At 41.0% G+C, this 26,915-nt stretch overlaps 1 protein-coding gene across 1 annotated transcript in view; it reads right to left on the reverse strand.

Moving 5' to 3' along the window:
- The window catches only part of GALNT18 (polypeptide N-acetylgalactosaminyltransferase 18), a 527,538-nt gene that overhangs the window by 230,207 nt on the left and 270,416 nt on the right, over positions 1–26,915 (reverse strand). Inside the window, exon 2 of the mRNA XM_044681827.1 lies at positions 17,272–17,464. Within this exon, the coding sequence (XP_044537762.1) occupies positions 17,272–17,464 (193 nt within the window). The remainder of the gene's footprint in view (positions 1–17,271; positions 17,465–26,915) is intronic.

A 26,915-nucleotide genomic window follows, 5' to 3' on the forward strand; every position in this document is an offset into this window, starting at 1 on the left:
TTAACTTCTGCCCATCTCATTTGTCTCTGCTATAAAATAGGGATAATAATAGCACCTACCTCATAGGGCTGTTGTGAGGATCAGCTGAGATAATATTTGATAAAATAATGAGATAATATTTGTAAAGTACTTAGCATAGTGCCTGGCTCATAAGAAGGGCTTACTAATTATTCATTCCCTCCCCCACTCTTCCTTCATGGCTCTTCTTATGGTTTTCCAGATTTTACCATCATTCCTCTACCACCATCTCATCTTGCAAACATCTTTGGTGCCCTGGGTCTCCTCACCCTGAATCCTTCATCTTCCCTGGAAGCTTTCACCCCTTGGAACGTCACTCAGCCATATTGGTCTCTTTACATTGGTGAATTCCTCCCAAGGTTTCTATTTTGAAGAGATACCCAGATCAGACAACCTTCATTCCCCTCCTGGCTCTGCTGGATAGTTTCTGGACTTTGTACTTCAACATGACACTCATATAGGTACCTTTCCTTCCCATCTCATCCCTCACCCTTATGCTTTGCAGTTTTCATTTGAGTGTTATCATCTACCATAAGAAAGTCAGTGCATCAAGAGCAAGGACTGTCTTTCTTTTTACTTTTCATTTGTATCCCCAGTGATTAGCACAGTGCCCAGTATATAGTTAAATGGTTAGTAAATGCCTCATTTAAGGTAGACTCTAAGAAATTAGTTAGCTAAAGGACTAATATAGGCAGAACACTAAGAATCTAACTTCTAATCAGAAGGTTTCCTGAATTAGCAGAGTGACAGTCTGAAACTGGAAGAATGGATCAATGAGATTGCTCCAACATGATTCTAGAGATGAATTTCCAAGTCAATAGAGGGGAGTTCTAGGAAAGAAGAAATCTTTCTTGCTTGGAAGGATACAGGAAGCAGACAACTAAGAGTGTAACTCCTGGCTCAAGGAAGATCTTGGCCAGACTAGACCAGGGACTGTCAGAAATTATAGGTGCTCCTCCATCCAGGAATAAGGATTTTTTAAAAAAAAATGTATTTCCAGGAGCAACTGGGTGGCTCAATGGATAGAGTTTTGGGTCTAGAGACAAGAGATTCTAGGTTTAAATTTGATCTCAGACACTTTCTAGCTGTGTGATCCAGGACAAGTTACTTAACCTCAATTCCCAAGCCTTTACCAGCCTTGGAATAGATATTTAGTATTGGTTCTTAGACAGAAGGTAAACATTTAGAATATTAATCTATCTATCAGTCTGTCTATCTGCCTGTCTGTCTGTCTATCCATCCATCCATCCATCCATCCATCCATCCATCCATCTATCCGTCCTTCTGTCCATCTGTCTATCTGTATATCTATCTATCTATCTATCTATCTATCTATCTATCTATCTATCTATCTATCTATCTATCTATCTTTTTAGGGGTAGATAAATAGCTCAGTAGATAGACAGGCAGGTCTAGAGAGAAGGTCTTGAGTTAAAATTTGATCTCAGACACTTTCTAACTGTATGACCCTGGGCAAATCAATTAATCTCAATTGTTTAGCCTTTACCACTCTTTTGCCTTGGAATGAATTAGTATTGATCCTAAGACAAAAAGTAAGGGTTTAAAATATGTATATACATATTCATATATTGTGATAATTAGATTAAGTCTACCCTGTCCATCTTTAGATTTAATCACCAAAGGTGAAAACATCTCCACTTAACTCACAAGTTGGGAGGTATGTAACCCACCTGTGCTAGAGTGAGTGACAAATCAGAATTTGCTGACTGCCTTCTGGGCAGTCCTAAGAAAAGTGTCTGTTGTAATTGGACACATAAACTAGGAGGAAGGCATAGGAAGTGACACAAAAGAGGCCCCTTAAAAAAGAGAGTTCAGTGAGCTGAGGGGGCTCTTCTGGTTCATGACCTGGATCTGAGACCTTAAGATCTTGGTGAGACTGTTCTTAAATCTTTCCTTTGGAATTCCACGTGGTGAGTGTTTTAATATATTCAACCAAAAACCCTCTTTTCCCCCTTATATATTATATATACATATATATATGTATGTATATATATATATATTTCCAATTACCATATGTATACATACACACATATGTGTGTGTGTGTGTGTGTGTGTGTGTGTGTGTGTGTGTGTATTTCAGGGGCAGATAGTAGCTCAGTAGATAGAAAGGCAGACCTAGAATTAAGAGATCTTGGGGTCAAATCTGGCCTCAGACACTTCTTAGTTGTGTGACCCTGGGCAAGTCTTTTAAGCCCTATTGCTTAGGTCTTACTGATCTCTGCTTTGATTCTAAGAGAGAAAATGAGGGTTTAAAATATTATATATATATATATATGCACATATATACATTTCTAATTACCTTAACCTTCTGTATTATTTCTGAATTCATATATTTTTTATTATCCTTTATATTAATAAGGGAGTTCAATTTATCATGATCTTAGGATAGAGAAAAGACCCAAATGAAGCACCCTAGGGGAGGTACGCTCACACATGGGCCCCCTAAAAAGCTACCCTGGATTTAAGCCTGTGAGTAACCACCTACTTAAAGCCAGAGCTCACAAGCCCTAATCACTGTGCCTACTCTGACCATACAACTCACTAGTTCAAAGAAAAAGACATTTAAAAAATAGTTTAACAAATAAAATGACAAAAAAAGATTTCCCCATATGAAGAGAGGGTACACTCTTTCACAGGCTATTGTATCATAAGTGGGAGAGAACACAAATGCAGAGTATACCCTTTGGACACAAGTCACCAGGGAAAATGTTAACAGAATAACATGTATGGCAGAGGAATGTGTGGTGGCCAGGAATCATGTATGACCAGGACGACTCACACTTCCAACACTGCAGAATGACCAGGGCACCCCATGAATGTCATCCCAGTACTCAATGTCATTGTGTCCTAGGCTCTGTCTTTACTGTACACTATTATGTCTGCTGGGTAATCTCTGCTGTATTTGGAATTGCCAAGTTGTCTTCTGGCTACTATCTGCTGGATTCAGCCATTTAATCCTAACAAGGTCAGTTTGCATCTTCAAAAGTCATCCGTTGTTATTAGCTACCACATCCTGGGCTGCAGTGACTCTAAAGCCTCTCCCTGACAGAGGGCTGTTGTTCTCTTAGGGAGTAGTCAGAGACCATCATTCCCAGCCAGGCAGTCAGCAGATTATCCTGGACTATTATATTATGTATACTTCTTTGAATGTTTTCTCCTGGGGCTGACTTGGTTCCATGAAACTATTCAATTTGGAGTTAGATAATTCTTTTTGACTATTGTTATTGTGAGTTTTGCAATCCCAAACCCATTTTTTGGGACTCCATTCAAAAAATCTCCACAAGTTATATAGAAGCTCTGGACAACAAGACTCCTCTGTCATCTAAGAGTCGTCTTTATATGCAAATGAATAATAATGATGATTTATGTCTATACATATTTTTTCTTCTTTCAAGAAATTTTTTATATTTTTTCATTAATTATTTATTTTTTTTAAATTGAGCCCTTTACTCCCCTTCCCACAGTTGAGAAGGCAGTATCTGGTTGCCTTTAAGGTTTTTGTAAATCGCCTTTTACTTTTCACTTACAAGAACAAAAAGCTGGTTGAAGCAAGCTGGACTATTAGTTCCTACTTATTCCACATTCTGCCTTTATTATGCATATCTACTAGTGACTTTTGGCCAGCTAAAACCTCAGTGATTTCATAATAATGATTAAGTGAGGAGAACAGAAAAGCCTTCAGGCCATCACTCTAAATATTTCTACCCAGGCTTGATCTAGGAACAAGATTCACCTGTAGATATTGAGACACTTTGTGGCATAAATGAGGTTGTAGAATGAACAGTCTTTTGGCGTAGATTCAAAGGTCATAACTCTGGTTGCATAGCATCACTCTTATTCTGCTCTGCCCTTTGTTGATCTCCTAGACTCCAAAATCTTCTTCCTTCTCAGGGCCCTGACCTCAAGCTCATATAACTATCCAAGTTTCAATTTACTAATTGTGATAGTAAGCATATGGAACTACATGATTTCCAAGAACTCAGCCCCCCTTCATTCACAGCTTTACCTATGATGACTCCTTCTCTGTCTACTTTTCTGGCTCCTCCACTCTACTCTGACTCTCCCACTAAAACTCAATCCTTGGCTTCTGGTTCCTTTCTAATTAGGCTAATTAGTCTGAAAGCTTATCCATGCCCAGGATAAGCTTCAATCATCACCTTATATGTTAATGGAACCCAAATCTATATCTCCAGCCTCCAAAAGTGCTAAACCCTAGCTTTACTGAAGGAGGATCAAAGAACCATGGATTAGAATCTGAAGGGATCCAATTATGGTAGATATTAAACAATGTTTAAATTCTTAGACCTAGAATCTAGAAAAATGATCCAGGGGTGGTAGGAAGTGGGGAAGGGGAAGGTGACCCATGATTTAGTGAGTAGAATATCACCAAGATAGCATAGAACCAACAGAAGGGCTAGGAGAAGATTTTCATTCTTTACCATTTGTAGTAGATGGCTGCCATCACCATGAAAAGAATTTGAGAGCCAGAGAGCCCTGGAGACAGACATCTGATAGGAGGGTGTCTAGAGATCTCTTGGTTTTCAATCAAGAAGAGAAGGGGGGTCTAGAAGAGGACTTTATGTTGGGAGCAGCACTGCTTAGCCCTCTAGTTAGAGCCTTCTCTGTACTAGACACGGCTTATGAAGTTGAGTGGACCTACATTTGTTCCATCATATGAACCTTTGGTTCTTAACTCTCTTCTCCTCATCTACATATGCTCTATTCACTCCTGCTCTTGCCCAGTCTTCCTTCTAAAAGCCCCTTCTCTGTCCTCTCTATAAGTCCTTCTCATCCTAAGGTCCAACTCGAGACTCATCGCCTTCAGGAATCTGTCCCTGACCACGAGTAGCTGCCATGATCTTCCTCTCCCTCTCTGAGTTTGTAGAGTACTTACATTCTTCTCCACCTAATTCAGTGCTTGATTAAATGTTGTTCTCTAGTTGTTTCATGTAAACAAGTCAGCAGGGATCGCTTTTTCTACTTCTTTCAAATTCCTCAGTGGCCCAGCACAGGATTGGAAAAACTATAGATGCTTATTTTTATTTTAGTCTGGATCTGTGACTGCATCCTTCTCGCCATATCTACCTGCAAAACACCTCTCCCATCGCTCCTGTTCTGTCCACGTACACAACTGCAACCTTGTGTTCTGGCTCACATTACCTCTCATCTGAACTATTAGAAGAGTATTGTGATTAGTCTCCCCTGACTCAAGTCTCTCCCAGGCTATTCCATTCTCCACACAGACTTCAAAGTGATGTTCCTTAAGCACAATCAATTAATCAACTAACAAGCATATAAGAGGCAGCTAGGTGGTATATTGGCTAGACCAGTGATGGGCAAACTTTTTAAAGAGGGGGCTGAAGGAAAGGAAATGCTCATCTGTCACTCTGTTTCTAAGGCAACTCTTTCAAAGTTTCATTGAATTGTATCCTACTCATTGTATACATCAGATTAGGAATAATGTCGAGGGGCTGGATAGATTATTTCAGGGGGCAGCATCTGGCCCTCAGGCTGTAGTTTGCCCATCACTGGGCTAGAACACTGGGTCTAAGGAGTTCAAATATAGCCTCGGACACTTACTAGCTGGGTATCTCTGGGGAAGTCACTTAACTTCCATTGGCCTCAGTTTCCTCAACTGTAAAAGGGGGACAATAATAAAATGACTATTATGAGGACCAAATGAGATAATGTTCTTTAAACTCTTATCTTCTATCTTAGATACTAAATATCAATCAGAAGAGAAGGGCTAGGGAATGGGGGGTTGTTGTTAAGTTGTCAATGGTGACAGGATATGTGTATTAGAGGCAGGACCTGAATTCAGGTCTTTGTGAATCCACAATTACTCTGAGATCTGTAATAGACAGTCAAGGTTAAACCATCGTATCTTTCTTTTTCTTTAGAGGCTGGCTATGGCGATCCCTTTAATGGTGTGCACAGCGGCACAGGTGCTCGCTCTGTGCACACCTGAGCTAGTCTGTGAGTGAGACATAGTTTAAGCATCTTGAAACATCTGACCAGAAAATGCAGTGGGCTTTTCACATAGTAAAAGGAAGGGATGAGCGATAGACAGCCAGAGCGCTGTGCTGCTCCCCATGAAATATTCAAAGACCCACAGGCAGTCCTTTGGTGTGCAGGACAGACGTTTTCTGTGGAAGATTTATGGGAGACCCGAACAAGAATCAAGAGTGGAGAGGTTGTAGTCTGCCCAGCTGGAGGTAGAACCCCGCCAATGAGCCCCCAGATCCATCGAAATATTGAAGAATCAACAACTTTCATTTATACGATGCCTTACCAAGAACTTTCCCATGTAGAGTTGCTGTAAAGGAAGCCAGGAAGGGATTCTTGTCCCAGCTTTAGATGTAATTATAACATCTGCGATTTCTATAGCATTTTAAGACACGGAGATCACATAGATTATCTCATTTGATCTCCACAACCCTGGGAAGGAGATATAATTATCCCCCTTTTTACAAATGAGGAAACTGAGGCTTACACTGCTAGTTTCTGAATAGTGCAAATAAGGAATTCCCTGCACTATTTGTACACCCACTGCACAATCCTATGGTGCCCAAACCGGTGACTATATTTTACATAATTATAGCTTCAAATCATGTGAAGTAAAAATACATTTGACCACTTCACGAGATTCATTGTTCCCACTAATAGGACCTGGCTGAATCTGTCTCACATGAACTTTAATTGCCGCTCCTACAGAGATTATAGAAACTGTGACAGGCGCTCTAAGAGGCTTTGGTGCCTGGCATGGTGACAATTTCTTTAGTTTTGATAGGAGGCTACTGAAGCAAGCGTTGCATATTTAGCAGCACAGTGGATAGAGAGCTAAATTTGGAGTCGGGAAGACCTGAGTTCAAAACCTGCTTTAGACATTAATGAGTGTGGCCCAGGCAAATCAAATTAACCTCTCTCTGCCTGTTTCCTCACTTGTAAAAAAAGATGATACTTTTGAAGCACTTTGTTAATTTTAGATGGCTATATGAATGCTAGCTATTATTACTATTATTGAATTTATCCCCATTTTACAGGTGAGAAAATAGGTTTGCAGAGATGACTTATTTCATCTAGAGACCCACAGTCAGTAATTAGGGGGGTCAAGATTTGAATCCAGGTCCCCTTGAGGGCAAGGACTATCTTTCGCCTCCTTTTTGTATCCACATTTCTCAGTATAGTGCCTGGCACATAAAAGGTGTTTATTAACAGTTTATTAATTGATTAGATTTGTTCTGCTGGGTCACAGAGGGAAGAACTTGTAGCAAAGGATAGAAGTTGAAAATTTTAGGGTCAATGTAGTTAAGGAAAGTTAAGGAAAGCTTCCCTGACACCAGAGCTATCTTAGAGTGGCAGGGGCTGCCTCTGGAGAAAGCAGAGAAACATTCATTTGCTGAATGTTTCAAGCAAAGGAATACTTCTGGGATGTGTTCAGGAGAGAGCTGATCCATATGGCTTCTAAAGCTTTATAATTCTGGGATTCCTATTCTAGTGTTCTCCCCACTACATCTCATGTCCCTGAAGTATTAACTAGGGAAGCTTATGGTCCAGGTCTAAGAGTTCTTAATAATTTTGTGCCATGGAACCCATTTTGCTAGTCTGGTGAAATCTCTAGATCCTTTCTTAGAAGAAAGTTCTTAAGTCCATGCAAAAAAAAATACATAAGATTAGAAAGGAAAGGCATTCTATTGAAATACAGTTATCAAAATTTAAAAACAAAAACAAACTCATGGTCAAGAATCCCTTGCCTATACCATATTGTTTTTGTAGCTGAGGTCGTAGGAGAATATTATTTTTTAAATATGATTTTATTTTTTTAAATATTTTTCCATGATTCATGTTGTCTCTATCCCCTTTTTCCTCCCCGCTCCCGAAGCTGACAAACAATTCCACTGGGTTATACATGTATTATCACTCAAAACCTATTTCTATCTTATTCATTTTTGTAATAGAGTCATCTTTTAAAACCCAAACCCCAAATCCTATACCCATATAAACTAGTGATGAACCATATGTTTTTCCATAGTAGAATGTTATTGTGAGGCATTCTCCTACCTAGCTCGCCAAAAACTGTTATAGAAGGAGGATGATATTGACTGAAATGAATTTGGAGTCAGAGGACCTGGGTTTGAATCCTGGATAAGGTATTGATTCCCTGTTTGACTTCAGGTAAATCACCTCACCTTTCTGGGTCTTAGTTTTCTCATCTATAAAATAAGGTGTTGGACTTGAGGACCAGTAAGGTTCTATTTTGGTTCTAAGTTTACGATCCCTGGGGACTTCTTTCAGAGAGAGAATCTTGGTGGAGGAAGGAGGGAAGGCGGGAGGGAAGGATCCACTTCTGAAGGCAGCCAGCAGTTGGGTCCATCTCTGGAGAGTGATGCAGTTCTAGCCGCCCAGACTGCTTCCCCCCAAGATGTCAAAAATCCTCTCTGCTCAAAGGTTGTAGGAGAGATTATCTTTAAAAAGACAAAACAATGACTGGAATCTCCGTCCAGGGGGGGAGGCTCACAATGGCCCCATTCTGTCAGAGCAGGAGATGGCCAGGTGGGTCAGCTTGTGTACACAGAGGCAGGGACTAGAGGAAGCGACCTTGGTGACAGAGAAGTCGTTAATGGGATTTCCATGGCAACAGGTTTGCTCTGAATGGGGGTGGTAGGGGAAGATCAGAGGTAGCCCCCATTGTCTCTTGGTGGACTGATCTGACAATTTAAACTCAATTTAGACTTTCCAGCAAGGCTTCTAATTGAGGATAACAATACCTGCCTGGGAGGTCGAAATTTCCCATCGCTGCCTGTTTTCTCCCTGATACTGCTAATGCCACCGAGAGCCCAAATGCTGCTTTCTGGGGGCATCATTAGCAGGGTCTTGTACTGCCTGTGACTATAGGCAGCATCCCCGGATTGTGGCTGGCTGGTTTGGGGGCAGGGGCCACATGAATGGGCTTGTTCCCTCATACCCCAAGCTAGAAATGGCTCTCATCGCCCCCCAGGGACCATGAGGGGAAGGGGTAATTCCTCAGCCTCTGAGGTCACCTGGCAAAAGATGCCAAAGGCTTCTCCAGCATCCTATTGCACGGTCCCTCCTTTTCTTATTCATCTCCTTCCGCCATTCTTTCTGTTCTGTGTCTGTTGTTTTGTTTGCTGCGTGTTTTATTTCCAAAGAGCACAGACCTTTGGCAGGGACTTGCTTGTCAGCTGTGTTGGGGCTTTGGCGCCAAAGAACAAGAGAGAAGAGAATCCAGGAGCTCACAGAGGCAGTCCCTGAACAGACAGGAGCAGCTGGTGAGCCTGTAAGTGTGACAAGACCATGGAGAGGACTCCACGCCCCTCGGGCTGAGAATTGTCTGTCTCCTCCGAAGTCCGGGGCATGGCTCACAGAGTTTTACAAAGGGGATCAGGTGGATGGGGGAATTAAGCCTTCCTATAGCTCCTACTGTGTGCCAGGCACGGTGCTCAGCACTTTTTTTTTGACCCTTACCTTCTGTCTCAGAATCAATAGTGTGTATTGGTTCCAAGGCAGAAGAGCACTAAGGGCTAAGCAATGGGCATTCAGTGACTTGCCCAAGTAATGAGGAAGTGTCTAAGGCTAGATTTGAACCCAGGACTTCCTATCTCTAGAGCTGGGGCTCTATCCACTGAGCAACCGAGTCACCCCTTATTATGCCTATTTCAAAGATGAGAATAATAATAAAAAGATTAAAATAATAAAAGCTAACATTTATAAGACACTTATGTGCCAGTTTACTAAACACTTTATACTTACAATCTTATTAGATCCTCACAATCACCTTTAAAGGTAGTTGCAATTATTATCCTTATTTTAATAACAATAATAGCTAATGTTTATATAGAATCTACTATGTGCCCAGCACCATGTTAAGTACTTTACCCTTATTATCTCATTGGACCCTCACAACAATCCAGGGAGGTGGGTGCTTTTATCACCACCATTTTACAGGTGAGGAAACTGAGGCAAACAGAGCTTAAATGACATGTCTGGCATCACACAGTATCTGAAGATCTTCTTAATCCCTGTCACTGTACTGCCAACAGCCTCATTAGGTCTCTTCTCAACCTTCTCAGAGACTTCCTAATTGGTTTGGAAAATAGACCTGGAGACTGGAAGACCCAAGCTGAAATCCAGCTGCAGACCCTTACTAGTTGTGTGGTTTGGGGAAAATCACTTAATCCTGTTTGCCTCAGTTTTCTCACCTGTCAAATAAAAAAACTTGATCCTATTAGCCTTAGTTTTCTCGCCTGTCACCTGAAAAAACTCAACTCTGCTTGCCTCAGTTTTCTCACTTGTCACATGAGAAAACTTGACCTTGCTTGCCTCAGTTTTCTCATCTGTCAAATGAAAAAACTTGATCCTATTTGCCTCAGTTTTCTCGCCTGTCACCTAAAAAAACTCAACTCTGCTTGCCTCAGTTTTCTCATCTGTCAAATGAAAAAACTTGATCCTGTTTGCCTCAGTTTTCTCATCTGTCAAGTGAGAATGAGAAGGAAGTAGTAAACCACTCCAGTATCTGCCAAGAAAACCCCAAATGGAGTCAGGAAGAGTCAAACATGACTGAATGAATAGTTGATTGTTGAATTGAAAACTGAATTGAATCCAGGGATTGACTCAGTTTCCTCAACTCTAAAGTGGAAATATTATGACCTACGTCCCAGCATTTTCTGAAAAAAAAACCATCTTTCATCTTAGAATCAATACTAAGTATTGGTTCCAAAACAGAAGAGTGGTAAAGGCCAAGCAATTGAAATTAAGTGACTTGTCCAGGGTCATACAAATAGGAAGCATTTGAGTCCAGCTATGAACCCAAGATCTCCCATCTAGGTTTGGCTCTCAATCCACCTACCTACACTCCTAGAATTTTTGTGAGAATAAGATGAAATATTTGTGAAGTCCTTTGCAAACCTTCGAGCATGCTATAAATGCCAGTTGTTATTGTTGGTTTCCAACTCTGGGTGCCCAATTTTAGGAGTATGTGTACTAGGATCTCACTTCCAAGTGATGAGCTAAGCTGGGGAGAGGGGTGGGAGTATGAGAGGGGCACTGCTTTGCTACCACTATAAGATGAGCCTGCTGCCCTGGGATGATTCTCCGGTGAAGAATATAGTCAGTCCCACTTCTTGCTGTTTCCTGACAACGCTCAATTGGGGTCACTTTCCCTCCCTCCCTTCCCCCACGTCCAGGGTTATGCCCACTACACCCCAGCTGCATTTTCTTGCCTAGCCCCTAGTTTTCTGCCATCTTGCTGAATGTTTAATTTTTGGCTCTGAACTTGGACTGGGCATTCACTTGATCTGCTGATTCCATTACTTGGACATTAGATTCAGATTAACACACCCATTTTTCTCTCTCCCTCTGGCACCCATGTTGACTCTCTTAAACTCTGGATTTAGTCCAGTGGTTCCCAAACTTTTTTGACCTACCGCCCCCTTTCCAGAAAAAAATATTACTTAACCCCCTGGAAATTAAATTTTTTAATTTCAATAGCAATTAATAGGAAAGATAAATGCACCTGTGGCCATCACCACTTCCCTGGATTGCTGCAGCACCCACCAGGGGGCGGTGGCGCCCACTATGGGAATCACTGATTTAGTCTGAGACAAGGGGCTGCTAATCTCTCGCTAATCCCTAGCCCAGACTCAACTACTGTCTGTCCCCTGCAGGGGCTGAAAGGACACATACACTAGTGACAAATGGAAGTGTTTCCAAAGAATGGTAACCAGGGCCTCCAGCAGAGTCAAAACTAAGGATTCTGCCTTAACCTGAATAAGAGAACACTTGGGATGGAGAGGCAACACACTATGACGGTCTCTAAATATCTAAGAGTTGCCATTTTCAAGAGAGATTAATTAGACTTGTTTTCTTTGAGAATCAGCATGGTGTATTGGATAGAACACTAGAGTTGAAGTCAGGAATCAATCCAAAAATATTAATTGTTTATTGTGTTAGACACTTGGTTAAGAGCTGGGGCTCCAAAGTAAAAACAATCCTTTCAAGAGCTCACATTCTGAATTCATATCTGGCCTCAGACACTTAACTAGCTGTGTGGCCCTAGGTAAGTCATTGAACTTCTTTGTGCCTTAGTTTCCTCATATGTAAAATGAGGAGGTGAGACTTAATGGTCTCTAAAATTCCTTCTGTCTCCAAATCTATGACCTATGATTTTATTATTATTTTTCTGCCTGGCCATGGAAGTCAGAACTAGAAATTAGATAGAGTAGAAATTAAAGAGTGGAAGCTTTTAGTTCAATAGAAGAAAAGATAGTAGGAAGAGTCATCCCCAAATTGTAGGTCATGAGCTCTCCATTGTGGGAGGTAGTCAAACAATGGACCTGATGTTTGTTAGAAAAGTTATAGAACAGAGTCCTATTCAGGTACAGTCTCTTTTCACAGGTAGGTAGGTGGCTCAGGGGATTGAGAGCCAGACCTAGAGATGGGAAGTCCTGGGTTCAAATCTCACCTCAGATACTTTCTAGCTGTGTGACCCTGGGCAAGTCTCTTAACCCCCATTATCTAGCTCTTACTGCTCTTCTGCCTTGGAACCAATGTAGAGTATTGATTCTAAGATGGAAGGTAAGAGCTTTAAAAAATATCTTTTTATTTTCTCTCTGCTCCAAGTCTGTCATTGTGAGTTACCTTCTACTTGAATCAAGAAAAATTATTTCAAATGAAATCCTTCTAAGATATTCATAAGACATGCAGCCATTCACTTCTGGTTTTGTGCTCTTGATAAGCACTGCATCCTTTTTGCAAGGTGAGTCTCATGTGGCCCCCATTGGTTTTCTGAACCTGGGCAGGTTTCTGCATATAAACCATAACATAGGATAGTCATGTATAAGACATAGATGTGAATTTCTACATTATGTTACTCTCTGGGGTCATGCAGAGGTATATATTTCTGTTAAACCAAACTAGAAAGGCCTAATTCTAACCAGCTCTGCTGCCTAAGTGCAGAATCTTTAAATTTTTAATGATGCCTCCTCTGGGACATGCTTCCCATTTTTCAGGCAAACCCAGCCTTCACCAACTAAAGAAAGATAAGATGTTTTCTTGCTGAGGAAAGCCTGCTTAAGACCTGTTGACTGCTTCCTGCATTCCCTGGGGTCTGTAAGAAATACCCACCCAAGAGAACTCTGCTAAACTACGAAAACTCTCACTTACTTGCTTTTTTTGCCTGCTTTTACCACCAACTCTTAGTCATTCTCCATTTGCAAAAAGAAAGAGGTTCAAGCCCAATCTTCTCTTGCCTCAACTGTCACAATAATCTTCTAATAATTCTTCCTGCCTTATTTCTCCCCAATCCACCATCAAGCAACCAAAATGATTTTCCTAAAATGTCTGACCATAGCATTCCCCTCCTTCTTGCACTCCACTGACTCTCTGTCATCTTTAGCATCAAATGCAAAATCCTCTATTCAGCCTTTTATCATTATTTTTAGTTGTGTCTGACTCTGATCACATTTCAAATTTTCTTGGAAAAAAAATAGAGTGGTTTGCCATTTCCTTCTCCAGTACATTTTACAGTTGAAGAAACTGAGGCAAACAGTGTTAAGTGACTTGCTCAGGGTCATACAGCTAGTAAGTGTCTGAAGCCAGATTTGAAATCACAAAAGATGAGTTTTCATGACTCCACTTAGCTGACTCATATTTGGTGACTGAGATCCTTCACAGCCGGCTCCAACCATCTACCAAAACTATTATATATTTACAACCCTTCACCCCCTCTATAGCCTAAAAAGGCCATTCAGCTGATCCTCACCTATGATATTCCATCTTCTACCTTCTTGGTTGCCCCTCATGCCTGAAATGCAATCTCTCTTCACTTCCACCTCTTGGAATCTCTAATTTCCTTCAAAGTTCAGCTCAAACATTGCCTTTCACTTGAAAGCTCTGAAGCTTTTCATAATTTCCCTCCAGCTAATCATGGTCCATCATCACATTTTTCTGTGCTGCTTTTTTATGTTCTCATATTGTCTTTCTGAGAGGATGTAAGCTCTTTGAAGGAAGGCATTGTTCCTTAGTGTCTCTAGCCTGGCATCTAGCACTTGGCAGACATTTAATAAATGCCCATTGCTCGATTGCTTATGAATTGTGTCTCCAAGCTCAGCTTTAATTTCAGACTTTGAGGGGGAACCATGGTCAGCACCTAACCAGCATTAGACAAAGGCTAAAGAATCTCAGGAATAATCATGGCTTGAACAACAACAAGGATAATACCAGCAATGACAATAATATTTGCTGTAATACTTCTGGGTCCCAGGATGTCACCAGTGTGCCCAATACTCCCTCTGCCAAGCACACAGATCACAAACCTCCTCCACACCTTGGGAAATGTTGTGGTCAATGGAAATGCAATGCCCAGTGGCGAGCCTTCTGACAGTGAGTTTCTTTGAACCTGCCTTTAGAGTTTGGTAGAACATGACAAAGCTTGCATTCCATTGACATAGCTCTTTCAAGGATATGAGGTCAACACCATAATGAGGAATCAGAAAAGGACTCTTAGTGAGACAATAGTAGTGGCATTACATGGTATTTAAAGACAAAGAAACTACTTGATGGTCTTTTTTTGGGGGAAAGGTGGAGGGAGGATGGTCCCTGCCCTCCACATTCCAGAACCATGATTTCATCAGCATGGGAAGGAAATTCTCTTAACCTATGCAAATCAACAGCAGTTTATAATTATTTTTGCTAGCATATATTGGTTTGCAAGGCATTTTACAAATAGCTCATCTCTTCCTAACAATCACCTTGGGAGGTAGGTATTATTATGATCCCCATTTTACAGATGAGGAAACTGAAGCAGACAGAGGTTAAATGACTTGCCCAGGTTCACACAGGTAGTATATGTCTGAGGCTGGATTTGTACTCAGCTCTTCCTGACTTTAAGCCAACACTATTTACAATATCACTCAGTTGCCTTAATACCCTACAGAGATTGAATATTCAGCACAATGAAGTCTCCAGATTTTTTCCAAGAAGAATTGCATGGATAAATTAGAGCTAATCTCAGAGAGAAGGTACTAACATTAAGGGGTAACAGAAAAGGCTTCTTGAAGGCTAGGTTTTAGTTAGGACTTGAAGGAAGTGAAGGAATACAGGAGGTAGAGATGAGGATGAAGAGAATTCTAGGCAAGGGGAAAATACACAGAGTTTGGAGAGGAAGTATCTTGCTCAAAGAACAGCAAAGAGCCTAGTGTCCTGGAACTGCTAGGTGGTTCAGTGGATAGAGAGCAAAGGCTGGAGACGACGAGAAATCTTAAGTTCAAAATCAAATCTCAGATACTTCCTAGCTGGTATTTTATCCACTGTATCACTTAGTTGTATCTTCCCCCACTTCATTTTTGGAGAGAATCAATGACATCACAGGGTGATATTTTCACTTGCTGGAGAAATAGATTTAAATGAGGCAGTTACACAAAGTCATCAGCCTCACTCTCTCTTCCAGAGTCAAAGTCCAATAGATACTAGGCCAAATATGTAGGAGGAAAGCCAAGAAAAGAGAGCATTATGATCCATTAATTTTCAGCTCTGATATCTTTTTTTAATGTAAGATGGCTACTTCCTCCAACATCTCAGATGTGGAGAATTCAAACCATTGTGATGCTGTGCAGCATATAAAGCCTATATGGATACTGGCTCTCCTGTGGAAGAGATCACCTATTGGGAAAGAAAGAAAGTAATTCTCAGTGTTTCAGAACCTTACCCAGACACCCTGAGCCAAGGGCCTTAGGTCCTCACTGAGATTCACAGCTCTAGTAATGGATCTTTTGGGTTTGGATTGGCTAGCCTTCCTTGCTAAGTAGTGATCCAGACCAACTGCTGTCCTTACAAGCTCCAGGAGAATAGGCATACCTTATAGGCACATAGCTGAACTTTACATCTAAGGAAGGAGGATCTGGGTTGTTCTTGTAAACTTTAGGCAAGGATTGATGAGTGATTATTAACTTTTATTTAAAAGGAGAAAAAAGAAAAAGAAGAGAGGAAGAGATGGTAGTAAAGGATGAAAGGAAAGAAATAAGGGAGGCCAGAGGTGGAGGAAAGGGAGGGAGAAAAAAGGGAAGAGAGGAAGAAATGAAGAGAAGAAAAGAAGAGAGATGAAGGAAGTATGTGAAGGAAGGAAGGAGAGAGGGAGGAAGGAAAGAAGGAAAGAACGAAGGGACAAATGAAGGAAGGAAGGAACAAATTAAGGAATGAAAATGAAGGAAGGAATGAATGAACAAATGAACAAACAAACTAAAGAAGAAAGGAAGGAGGGAAAGACAGAGGGAGGAAGAGAGGAAGGAAGGAAGTCAAGAAGGAATGAACAAACAGATGAATGAATGAATGAACGAATGAATGAACCAAGGAAGGGAGGAAAGAGGAAAGGAGAGAAGGAGGGAAGGAGGGATGGAGGGAAGGAAGGAAGAAAGGAAAGGAGGAAGGAAGGAAGGAAAGGAAGGAGGGAAGGAGAGAGAGGGTCAAAGGGAAGAATGAAGATGTTACCTGAAGTTAATAAGGCTTTTTCAGCTGTGGAATGGCTTCTCATTTTTAATAATTAAGAGCAATAACCATCCTAACCCAGCCTTAGAGGAACATTCTTCTATAACTAAGAGTGGTATAGACATTCTTCTCTGCTGGGTATAATGGACTTGTTAGTTCAAGAAGATTCATGTAATTTATAAAATTAATTTATAGGAAAAATGAGTATTCATAAAAATACAACTAATTGGGTTAAGATGACATATTCACAGAGCAGCACTTTAACTGCAGAGGATTCAAAAGCTTTCAAGATGCAAATTAAGCCATCAATCTTCAAAACCTCTTTATGGGGCTGAGTGAGGAAAGAAACTCATCTGCTTTTGCAGATGGGAAGACTGAGGCTAAGTAGAGAGGAGAGTAATACTCAAGGTGGAACTGAGGAATGTCAGCAGAAGAGAGAGGAAAGGGGCTCAATATCTCTGACCCTCAGCCTTTCATTTTCTTGAGCAAACCATATTTCCCAGCACAGGCAGATGCAAGAAGGTACAATGGTAAGGGTTCTGACCTGAGAATCAGAGGACTTTGGTTCTAGCCTCAGTTTCCCTATTAGTAGACCACAAAGTCCACTAGATAATCTCTAAGTGCCCCAAGATCTTATATCCTCAGAAGCTCAGGGTCACTGTAAGACCTGGGAACTATGAAACTGGTTCCAGTGTGGGATGCCCCCATGGCCAGGTCATTGGCTGTGCTCACCCATTGGGTCGGAGGTCAGGCAGGGGTCGATCCAGGGGTAAACGGTCACTGAGGTAAGCATTGTAGCCGTAGTATTGGAACTGCTTCAGGGCGATGCGTCTGCTTTCAGGGCTGAGGTCCTGGCCCCAGTGGGCAAAGAGGGATGAGTCTGTGAAGGCCTCTGCAGCACTCTCCTCTGGTTTGGCAGGGGCCTCTAGAAAAACACAAAGGACAAGGAAATGTATGAGATCAGAGCTTGTTTATAGGAGTTAGGCAGCCTTCAGGGAATCGTCATCCAGAGGGTTCTAGTATTCCCCCTGCCCCCACCCCCAACGCATCAGGACTCTGGAAAACCTGGGGTTAATTCCCAGCTTTGCCACTGATGAACTGTATGAGCTTAGTAGCACAGTAGAACCTCTCCGGGTCTCAGTTTCCTCATCTGTAAAATGGGAGGGTTGAACTGGAAGCTCTCCGAAGTTCCTTCTAGTCCTAAAAACTGATGACTCATTCATTTGGAATGGGGGAGAGAATGTATGAGAATTCCAATTAGTGAGCCAAGTCATACAATATTTAAAAGAAAGTTTCATTGCTTTTGGATACAAAAGTGGGAATTACCAAGTGGAATGAGGTCAGGTAATGAAAAAATAATGATCCACAATAGGCTTGCATTATATAATAATGTATCATAAATGTATTAAAGTCCTGACTGACTTATCCCCACTGCCCCAGGTGGTTTCCGACCTTTTCTTCAGTAAGAATCTCAATTATTCCAAATCCCAGTATAGTGTGATTGGAATCAAAGAAATCTCAAAGGAGGAAAGGAATGATGTTTCTCTGGGATCTCTTTGGGCATCATTTGAGAATTCATAAGATCACAGCTTTGGAGCTGGAAGGGACTAGTCCAACCCCCTGATTTAACAGATAGACAAAACAAACAAACCAAAAACAAATAAAAACTTAGACCCCTAGATGTTAAAGGACTTGTCCAAAGGCATACAGGCATTGAGCTCATATACGAGATTTGAACCTGGATCTGCTGACTTGGGAGTCATTGTTTGCATGATCTACTTCTTAAGATTGGAACAGTGGGAAAGTTCAGAAGTTTGGAGACATTGAGATGGGAGGTTCAGGGTTCAAATTGGATCTCAGACACTTCCTGAATGTATGTCAAGTCACTTAACCCCTATTGCCCTAGCCCTTAGCCCTCTTCTGCCTTGGAACCAATACACAATATTCAATCTCAGAAGGAAGGTAAGGGTTAAAAGAAAAAAAAGCATTGAGTTTACTTTAAAGGACTACATAAAAGTCAGTGTATTATTATTATTATCATCATCATCATCATCATCATGATCATCATCATTATTATTATTATTATTATTATTATTATTATTCACATCCCTGTCCCCTAGCTTCCTCTGTGATCGCAGGTGGCGTAGTTCCTTTCTTTTCCTCCACTCTTTCTCTTTTTAACAATAAGGAGGAGGTTGGACTTGCCATCCTCCCAGAATCTCTCCAGCTTTGGAGTTCACTCAGCATGTATTTCTAGGCTCCTATTTTTTAACCAGAAAGACTCTTCACAAACAAGTTTTGGGGGTGGGGAGGAAGACAAGAAGAGGAAGGGCAAGCAACAGGAAATACCATTGATAACCCAGGAAATCCATCTGGAGCAATCAATGGCTGGGTTAGGGAGAGGGCAACAGCTGGCAGGGCTCAGCCTCTTTATTCCAGACTGAGGAGCTTACTACAGCAGAAACACTGACACTTCAAAAGATCAGAATGGGATTTGAGGATTAACATGTTTATACCCAAATGTACAGCTTTCCTCCCTTCCCCCCCACCCCCAGGCCCACTCCATCCCTTGGACTGGATGACTGCAGAAGCCTCTTTGAGATCTCATCCACTTTTTGAGCATCAACCTATGACACAATATGGAAGATTGGTCTTGGAGTCAGAATGACCTGGGGTGGAATCCCAGCTACCGCCCCACCTACCCAACACACTTATTAGCTCAAAGACTGACTAAGTCCCTTAACTGCCCTGAATCTCAGTTCTCCCTTTCAGCTCTTTTTTTTTATTATGATTCCAACGATAAAGGGATGGACTATACATTCAGTGGAGGTAAAATAGAAGAAAGAACACATGAGTCAGATATAGGGCAGTACCAAGCTGCTCCAGAGAAAAATGCACCTACTCTCCCCCCACTCCCCTGTTTTCTAGCGCCAAAAAAGCACTTTTGTTTAATGAAGTTTTCTCATTGTTGGTCCCACCCCCACGCTCCTGCTCCAACAGCCCTAATAACAAACCAAGACCTAAAAACTTCTTTGGTTCCCCTCTCTTCTTTATTCCTGCCTCCATTCTTTTCTCTCCTCTATCATACTTCCTTTGATTATATGTCCTCTCTTCTGTTTCTTCTTTCTTCCCCCTACTTCTCTCTTCTCTCTACTTAGTCTTCTACCCTTTCTTTTCTTTTCTCTCTTCTATATTACCTTCATCTTTCTTCTTTCTCCTCTCCCTTCTATCCTCCCTTTCAATCTGTTCTGTTTCTTCTCTCTGTTCTTTCTTATATTTTCCCTCTATTTCCGCTTTTATCATCTCTCCATCTTTCCTTTCTCTTCTCTATTTTCTCTTATCTCCATCACTTTTTCTCATTTTCTCTTATCTCCTTTTCTCTCTCTCTTCTTTCATATCTCTTCCCTGTCTCTTCTCCACTGTCTCTCATTTCTCCATCTTTACCTTCTATCTTTTTCTCTCTCCCTCATCCTCACTTTCAGATTCTGATACTATCTTTCTTTCTAGCTTCCTATCCCACAAATCTTATAAGCATACCATTTATATCTTCATCTAAGTAATTAACAAACAATAAAAAACAAAACAAAAAAGAGTATCAAGATACCTGGGGGCACTCCACTAGAGATTTCCAGAGGGGATTGATGCATTTAACCACCACTGAATGGTTGAACATAGTCAAACAACAAGTTCTGAACCAGTTCAGCAACCTTCTATCATCTAGCTCTTAAATTTCCATCTTGTCCACCAAGATATGGCAATGGAGTGATGGTGGGGATAGAGACTTTATCAAATGCTTTGCTAAAGGGGGCAGCTGGGTAGCTCAGTGGATTGAGAGCCAGGCCTAGAGACGGGAGGTCCTAGGTTCAAATGTGGCCTCAGACACTTCCCAGCTGTGTGACCCTGGGCAAGTCACTTGACCCCCATTGCCTACCCTTACCACTCTTCCACCAAGGAACTAATACACAGAAGTTAAGGGTTTAAAAATATAAAAAAAAATGCTTTGCTAAAATCGAGGGATACTATGGCTAAATCATCCTCTTACTATTTCTGAAAATAGAATTAGTCTAGCATAACTTTTTTATAAGCTCATACTAGTGCTTAATAAGCTTAGTGATCATCTTTTTTTTTCCTTTCTCAGTTATCTTAAGCTATCCATTTAATAATCTGTCAAATCATTGTTTGAATATTCCAAATTCTTCTCCTTTCGTAAATCAAGACAAAATGTGTTCTCATTCTCCATAATTCCTTAAAGAACACAGACAGTAGTTATTCAGCAATCATATCTGCTAGTAACTTAGTCAAATTCACCAGCTCTTCAAGACTTTTCAGATGTCATTCATTGAAGCCTGCCACTTGGACTCACCAAAAGCAATCAAATGATCTCTTGCCTTTTCCTCACTTAACTTGGGATATATATGATATATGATCATCGAAATCAGTAAATATATTGGTTTTTATTTAAGAGATAAGCACTACAGAGGTGACTTTTCTGAAGTGCTATGATTTTATTTCTTATACATTCGAAGTGAAATGTTGTACAACTGAGAGTAGCTATCCAAATGTCTGAAGTCTTTTTCCATCCTGTAATCCTAGAAGAGTACAAAATCTGGGGAAAGTATCATCTCCCAGAATGTAGTCCTTAGTGGACTGACAGAGAATTTTGGGATTGATGGGTTTCTGGTGGTGACTCGGGAATTTTTTCACAGTATCCTCATCCTATTTTCCTTCTCCCAGCCTCCTTTCCTTTTTGTACTCTATTCTAATCTGGAAAGGGCTTTGAGCTAGTGTGAGCAGTCTAGCTGTAGATCTAGACCATTCTCAGTTTTAACCTTCTGAGAGGTACCAGATACCAAGAGGCTCCAAAAACAGAAGATGGATCTCTTTTTGATCAGCACGAAGACCCTGAAACATTATCAGAAACATGGCTTGATTTCAGTTTGGGTGGCATACAATGCCAGTGACCTAGCTTCCATACCCAAACCGAGTTAGGTACAAGTGAAGCAATGGAAAGAGTTTTGGCATTGGCTGGAGTCATAAGATCAAGGTTTGATGCCTGGCTCCAAAACTTACAAGTGAGCAAAGTCTGTCTGTCTGTCTGTCTGTCTGTCTGTCCGTCTGTCTGTCTGTCTGTCTGTCTGTCTCTCTCTCTCTCTCTCTCTCTCTCTCTCTCTCTCTCTCTCTCTCTCTCTCTCCCTCTCTTTTCCTCTCCACCCCTCAGTCTCTTCCTTTATAAAATGGGGATAATATACCAGATCACAAGAAAGCATGATACAGCAACATGGTCTAGATTCAGAGTTAGAAGACCTAGGTTTAAATCCTGCCTTGGGTGACCAAAGGTGAATCAATAACCACTCTTGACCTTAGCTCTTCATCAGGAGGAGAAGAAGTTTGGATAGGTAACATCTAAGGTTTCTTTGAGCTCTAAATCAATATTGCTCTAAAGATATTAGGCAATTAAGTGGCACAATGGATAGAGCACTGGACCTAGAGTCGGGAAGACCTGAGTTCAAATCCGACTTCAGACACTAGCTATGGGATCCTGGGCAAATCACTTAACCCTGTGAGCCCCAGTTTTTTCATATAAAAATGACCTGGAGAAAAAAACAGCCAACTGCACAGTTTGCCAAGAAAACTCCAAATGGGGTCATGAAGAGTCAGACTCAAATGAAACTACTGAACAGCTGAAAGGTACTAAACTCACATAGAAATGTGAGCTAAGATTATTTCTGAAAGGCAACAGTAGAAGTCACTATCATTCTACCAGTCATATAGCATGGCCACTCTGGCATCTTCCCAAATTCCTGAAACAAATATTTGGAATGTATATTTGTCTGGTATATAGTAAGTACTTAGTAAATGTTCATTCCTTTCTCTTCCCTTCTACAGCTCCTTTCACCTGCAGCAACATCAGCTTCTCCATCTCTTGGTGCACCAATTTTCATTAACAAATTTGCAGCAGAAAATTCATCTGAAAGGACACTAATCATTTAGCCCTTTGAAGTAAAATAAGAACATTTGAAAGATTCACGATAAGGATGACATTTCTGAACTTCAACAGAAAGATTGACTTTCTTTCTCTTCCTTGACATTTCCCAGAGAAAACGTATATAAATCTCTATTTTTCTTTCATCTACATGGTATCTCAGAGGGTTTTATCATTTAATTATTCCTGGAGGCAGGCAACAGGTGGATGTGAAATCTCTTCCCAGTCAGCCAGCCAGCCAGCCAGAAAGGTCTTAGAGATGTTTTGTCCACCAGGGGCAGCTTGCACAGATACACATCCATCCATCATGACTAGGCTTCATCTATTCTCATCATTTTCTCCCCAGGCATAGGTATGTAAAAGCCTAAACAGATGGTCTGTGGAGGCTGGAAAACACCACAATAAGGAGCTACTCTCCCAAGATTTGGAAACAGGAAACATGGTGATGGGCTAAGGAAGGTGGGATAATATTTTTTCTTGAGTATCTTATTAATACTTTAAAAATACATTTATTAATATCTTTATCCCAACCCAATAGAAGTCTCTTTTGTAATGGATAAGTGTAAGTAAGCTAAATTATCAAAAGAATCTATCTTAAAATGCTTGGTTCCACTCTGAATCTTTGGCCCACCACCTTTCTACCAAAAGATAAGTTACATGTTTTATAATCAGCCCTTTGAAGTTATAATTGGCCACTACATTGATCAGAGTTCCGAAGACTTCCAATGCTGTTTATGTTATTGTTATCATGACGGAAATTGCTCTCCCATTTCTGCATCAGTCCATGCAAAATTTTCCTAAGTTTCCCCGAATTCTTCCTATTTTGCATTTATTAACTGGACAATGATATTCTATTATGTTCACATGCAATTTTTTATTTGACCGTTCCTCAGTAGATAGGCACTGACTTTCCTTCTGTTTCTGAAGCAATAATTTTGAAGGAGAAAGCTATGTATTTTCCATCCAAATTATCTGGAGAGAAGCTAGCTGAGGTGTTCTGGGTCCTTGCTCTCCATCAGCACCATAATTACCCCTTGGGACTTGACCTCCAGAATAAGATCACAAGGAGGAACACATTTGCTGGAGGAACTTCTATTTAGAGTCTTATAAATTAGTCAATGGATCCATTTGTCAAAGAGCACCTCCAACAATTTGAATTCCCAGAGAATCTCTCCTTCCCAAAGAATGCCTATAATGGAAAGATATAAGCTCAGAGCTTTGCCTGAACCACCCCACTCCCCCAGTAAAGATGCCATATGAATTCTTAATTCCTGCAGTCATATCACTTTCATCTCAAGGGCAGAAGCTACGCATATTCTTCCTTTTGTCACACATCCTCCAAGGACCAGTTGGGGCTCCACTAATAATAATAATAATAATAATAATAATAATAATAATAATAATAATAATGATGATGATGNATAATAATAATAATAATAATAATAATAATAATAATAATAATAATAATGATGATGATGATGATGATGACGACGATGATGACAACAACAACAATAATGATGATGATAGCTACCACTTATATAGCACTTTAAGGTTTACAAAATGCTTTACAGATACTCTCATTTGATCTTCACATCAGTTGAGACTTCTTATTGACTTCAAGAACTCCAAAGAAGACAGTGACTCCACACAAAGCATCTCCTACCCCAATTCTAGGTGCAGTGTATATAGGATCAGTGTTCAATAGAAGCTGGCTAACTGAAGGCTTGGATGTGGAGAGGCAGTATGGGACCATGGGAAGCACACTGGATTCAGTCAGAAGACCTGGGTTCAATAAGAGAGCTGAACTTGAAGTCAGGAAGACTCAAGTTCAAATGCAGTCTCAGATACTTATCAGTTATATGATCTTGGGCAAATCACAATCTCTATCAGCCTCATTTCTCTCATTTTTAAATGGAGATAATAATAGAATTTACCTCACAGGGCAGTTGTAAAGATCAAATGAGCTAATATTTGTGAAGTGCTTTGCAAACCTTAAAGTACTTTATAAATACTAGCTATTGTTGCTGTTATTATTGTTAGTGTTATTACTAATGATCTTGGGTAAGATAATTCATCCCCTAGGTCTCAGTTTCCTCATTAGTAAGATGAGGGAATTAGACTGGATGGCATTCTAAGGTCCAATAAATCAGTGGTCTTATGATCTTCTATAACTGTCTCCTTAATCTACAAAATAAAGGGGTTAGAAGAGATGGTCTCTAAATTTCTTTCAAGCTCTAGTCTAGAATGTTAATTCTGTGACCTCTCTGGGTCTCAGTTTCTTCATCTGTAAAATGGAGGGGTTAGGTGCCCTCTACATTTCTTTCCAGCTCTATAATCCTGCTCTTTGGGCAAAGAAGCTGCTCATCTTTCCCCTCCTCATGCCTTTATTCTTCGAAGATGGGGCCTGCTGGAGGGGCCTGGAGGGAATAAAGGCTTGGTTCATGGATACAGGTCAGCACTTGCCCACCCCTCACCCAAACTTGACTTCCAAGTCACAGCCCCAACTCCACATGCCCTTGGTTGTGAACAGAGATCATTTTTGTGGATGTCTGCAGAGTCCCCAACCCCAACTGTGAGCCCATGAATAAAAACCTTTTCTATCTCTATCTGAGACTGTGAGGTTCTCTTCCCTAGCTCCAAATGCTTCAGTTAGCGTGGATTTTATTAGTCACCCTAAAACCAATACTTCATTGTGCATTTTCTTCCTCTAAAAGAAAAAAAGGCCCTTTAATAATTACAGATGACATTCTGAAAATGCCACAGTATGGTCTCAGAGATATGCTTGAGACTCAAAGCATCTAGACCACTAATGAGAGTGGGGAATTTTGGATTAGGAACATCCCTGTGGCTTTCAGAAGAATATACTGATACAGTAGGAAAACAGCCCAAGAGCAGCTTGCCGGGCTTTGGCAATTAAGTGCTATAACAGGAGAGGATAATAACCCTTTGCACTGGCTAATCAGGGGAGCGAGATGTGCCCATCTGGAGACACAGCCAGGATTCCAAGCTGCCTCCGAGGCCATAGGAACTGCAGTGGAAGGAAAGTCACCATCGTCACTGGTGGAGCAGACAGAACAAAGCAGCCTTAACACTTCCAGCTCCTTCTTTGGGGGGGACTTTTCAATCTCGACTTTCCCTTGAGGCAAAGAGAGGGGGCATGAAGGGCCCAGGGATTATAAGAGGAGAAAGTATAATGGTAGAAAAAAGAGATGAGACCAGCAGAACAACCTCCATAACAGGCGAAGAGTTCAGAGAATGGATAAACTATCCCCTCAGGGGGGATGCCATCCATCATTTCAATGAGAAAATGCTTCTAGAGTGATATTGCAAACTGTCAAGTCCTTTGCAAGCCCTATAAGCCTATGTCAAGGTGAACTATTCTCATTAGGATTATCATTATGGTGCCCACACAGAGCCCTGTTATCTATTTGAATTATGATTTTTCCTCCCCTGGTCCTGGCTGGGGGGTTGGTGATGATGACTCCCAGATGAAGAGGGAATTTAAGTTTCTGGCTAGTTTGCCTTTTCTTTCCCCAGTAATCTGGTAGAGCTCAGGCTAAGAGTGCCCAAGGACTACGTCACCACCCTTATTACCTTCAGGCTCAGGAGAGGAATAATAATAATTAATAATAATAATAATAATAATAATAATAATTCAGAAAGATAAGAGGTTGATTCATGGGCCTGGGTGACAGTCTTATCAGCCATATTGGAAGGGGGAGAAGCAGAGCTGGAGTAGAAAACAGGGCAGTGGCTCTCCAGAGTGGACACTGGGGGAGTAGGTCCAGGCAGGAGCAAAACCCAGGTTGGAATCCTCCAGGGGAGGGGCCCTCACCAGTCTAAAGGGCTTCAAAGCCAGCTTCTGTCCCTACCAGAGAGGCAGAGAGAAAACAGGAGATTTATCTAATGTCACACAGTGAGGCTATGGGAGAATTACAACCAGTCTTCTGATTCCAAAGATTCTTTCCTTGGCAGCTAAGTAGTACCCAAAATAGAGTTTATAGTCTGGAAGATCTGAATTCAAATTCTACCTATGATTGTTGCTAGCTGCGTGACCCTGGGCAAGTTACTTAACCTCTGCCTGGTTCTGTTTCTTCAATTGTAAAATGGTGATAATAATATTGATCTCTCTGGGGTTACTGTGAGGATCAAATGAGATTATATATGATTATATATAATATATATTATATTATATATATGCCTAGTACATAGTAGGTGCTTAATAAGTCTTTCCTTCTTTCTTTGCTACCTCCCTCCCTCCCTTCCTTCCTTTCTTCCTTCCTTCCCTCCCTCCCTCTCTCCCTCCCTCCTTCCTTTCTCCCTCCCTTCCTTCTTTCCTTCCTTCTTTCCTTCCTTCCTTCCTTCCTTCCTTCCTTCCTTCCTTCCTTCCTTC

Source organism: Gracilinanus agilis, chromosome 6 (assembly GCF_016433145.1).
Source record: "Gracilinanus agilis isolate LMUSP501 chromosome 6, AgileGrace, whole genome shotgun sequence".
Classification (NCBI taxonomy): Eukaryota; Metazoa; Chordata; class Mammalia; order Didelphimorphia; family Didelphidae; genus Gracilinanus; species Gracilinanus agilis.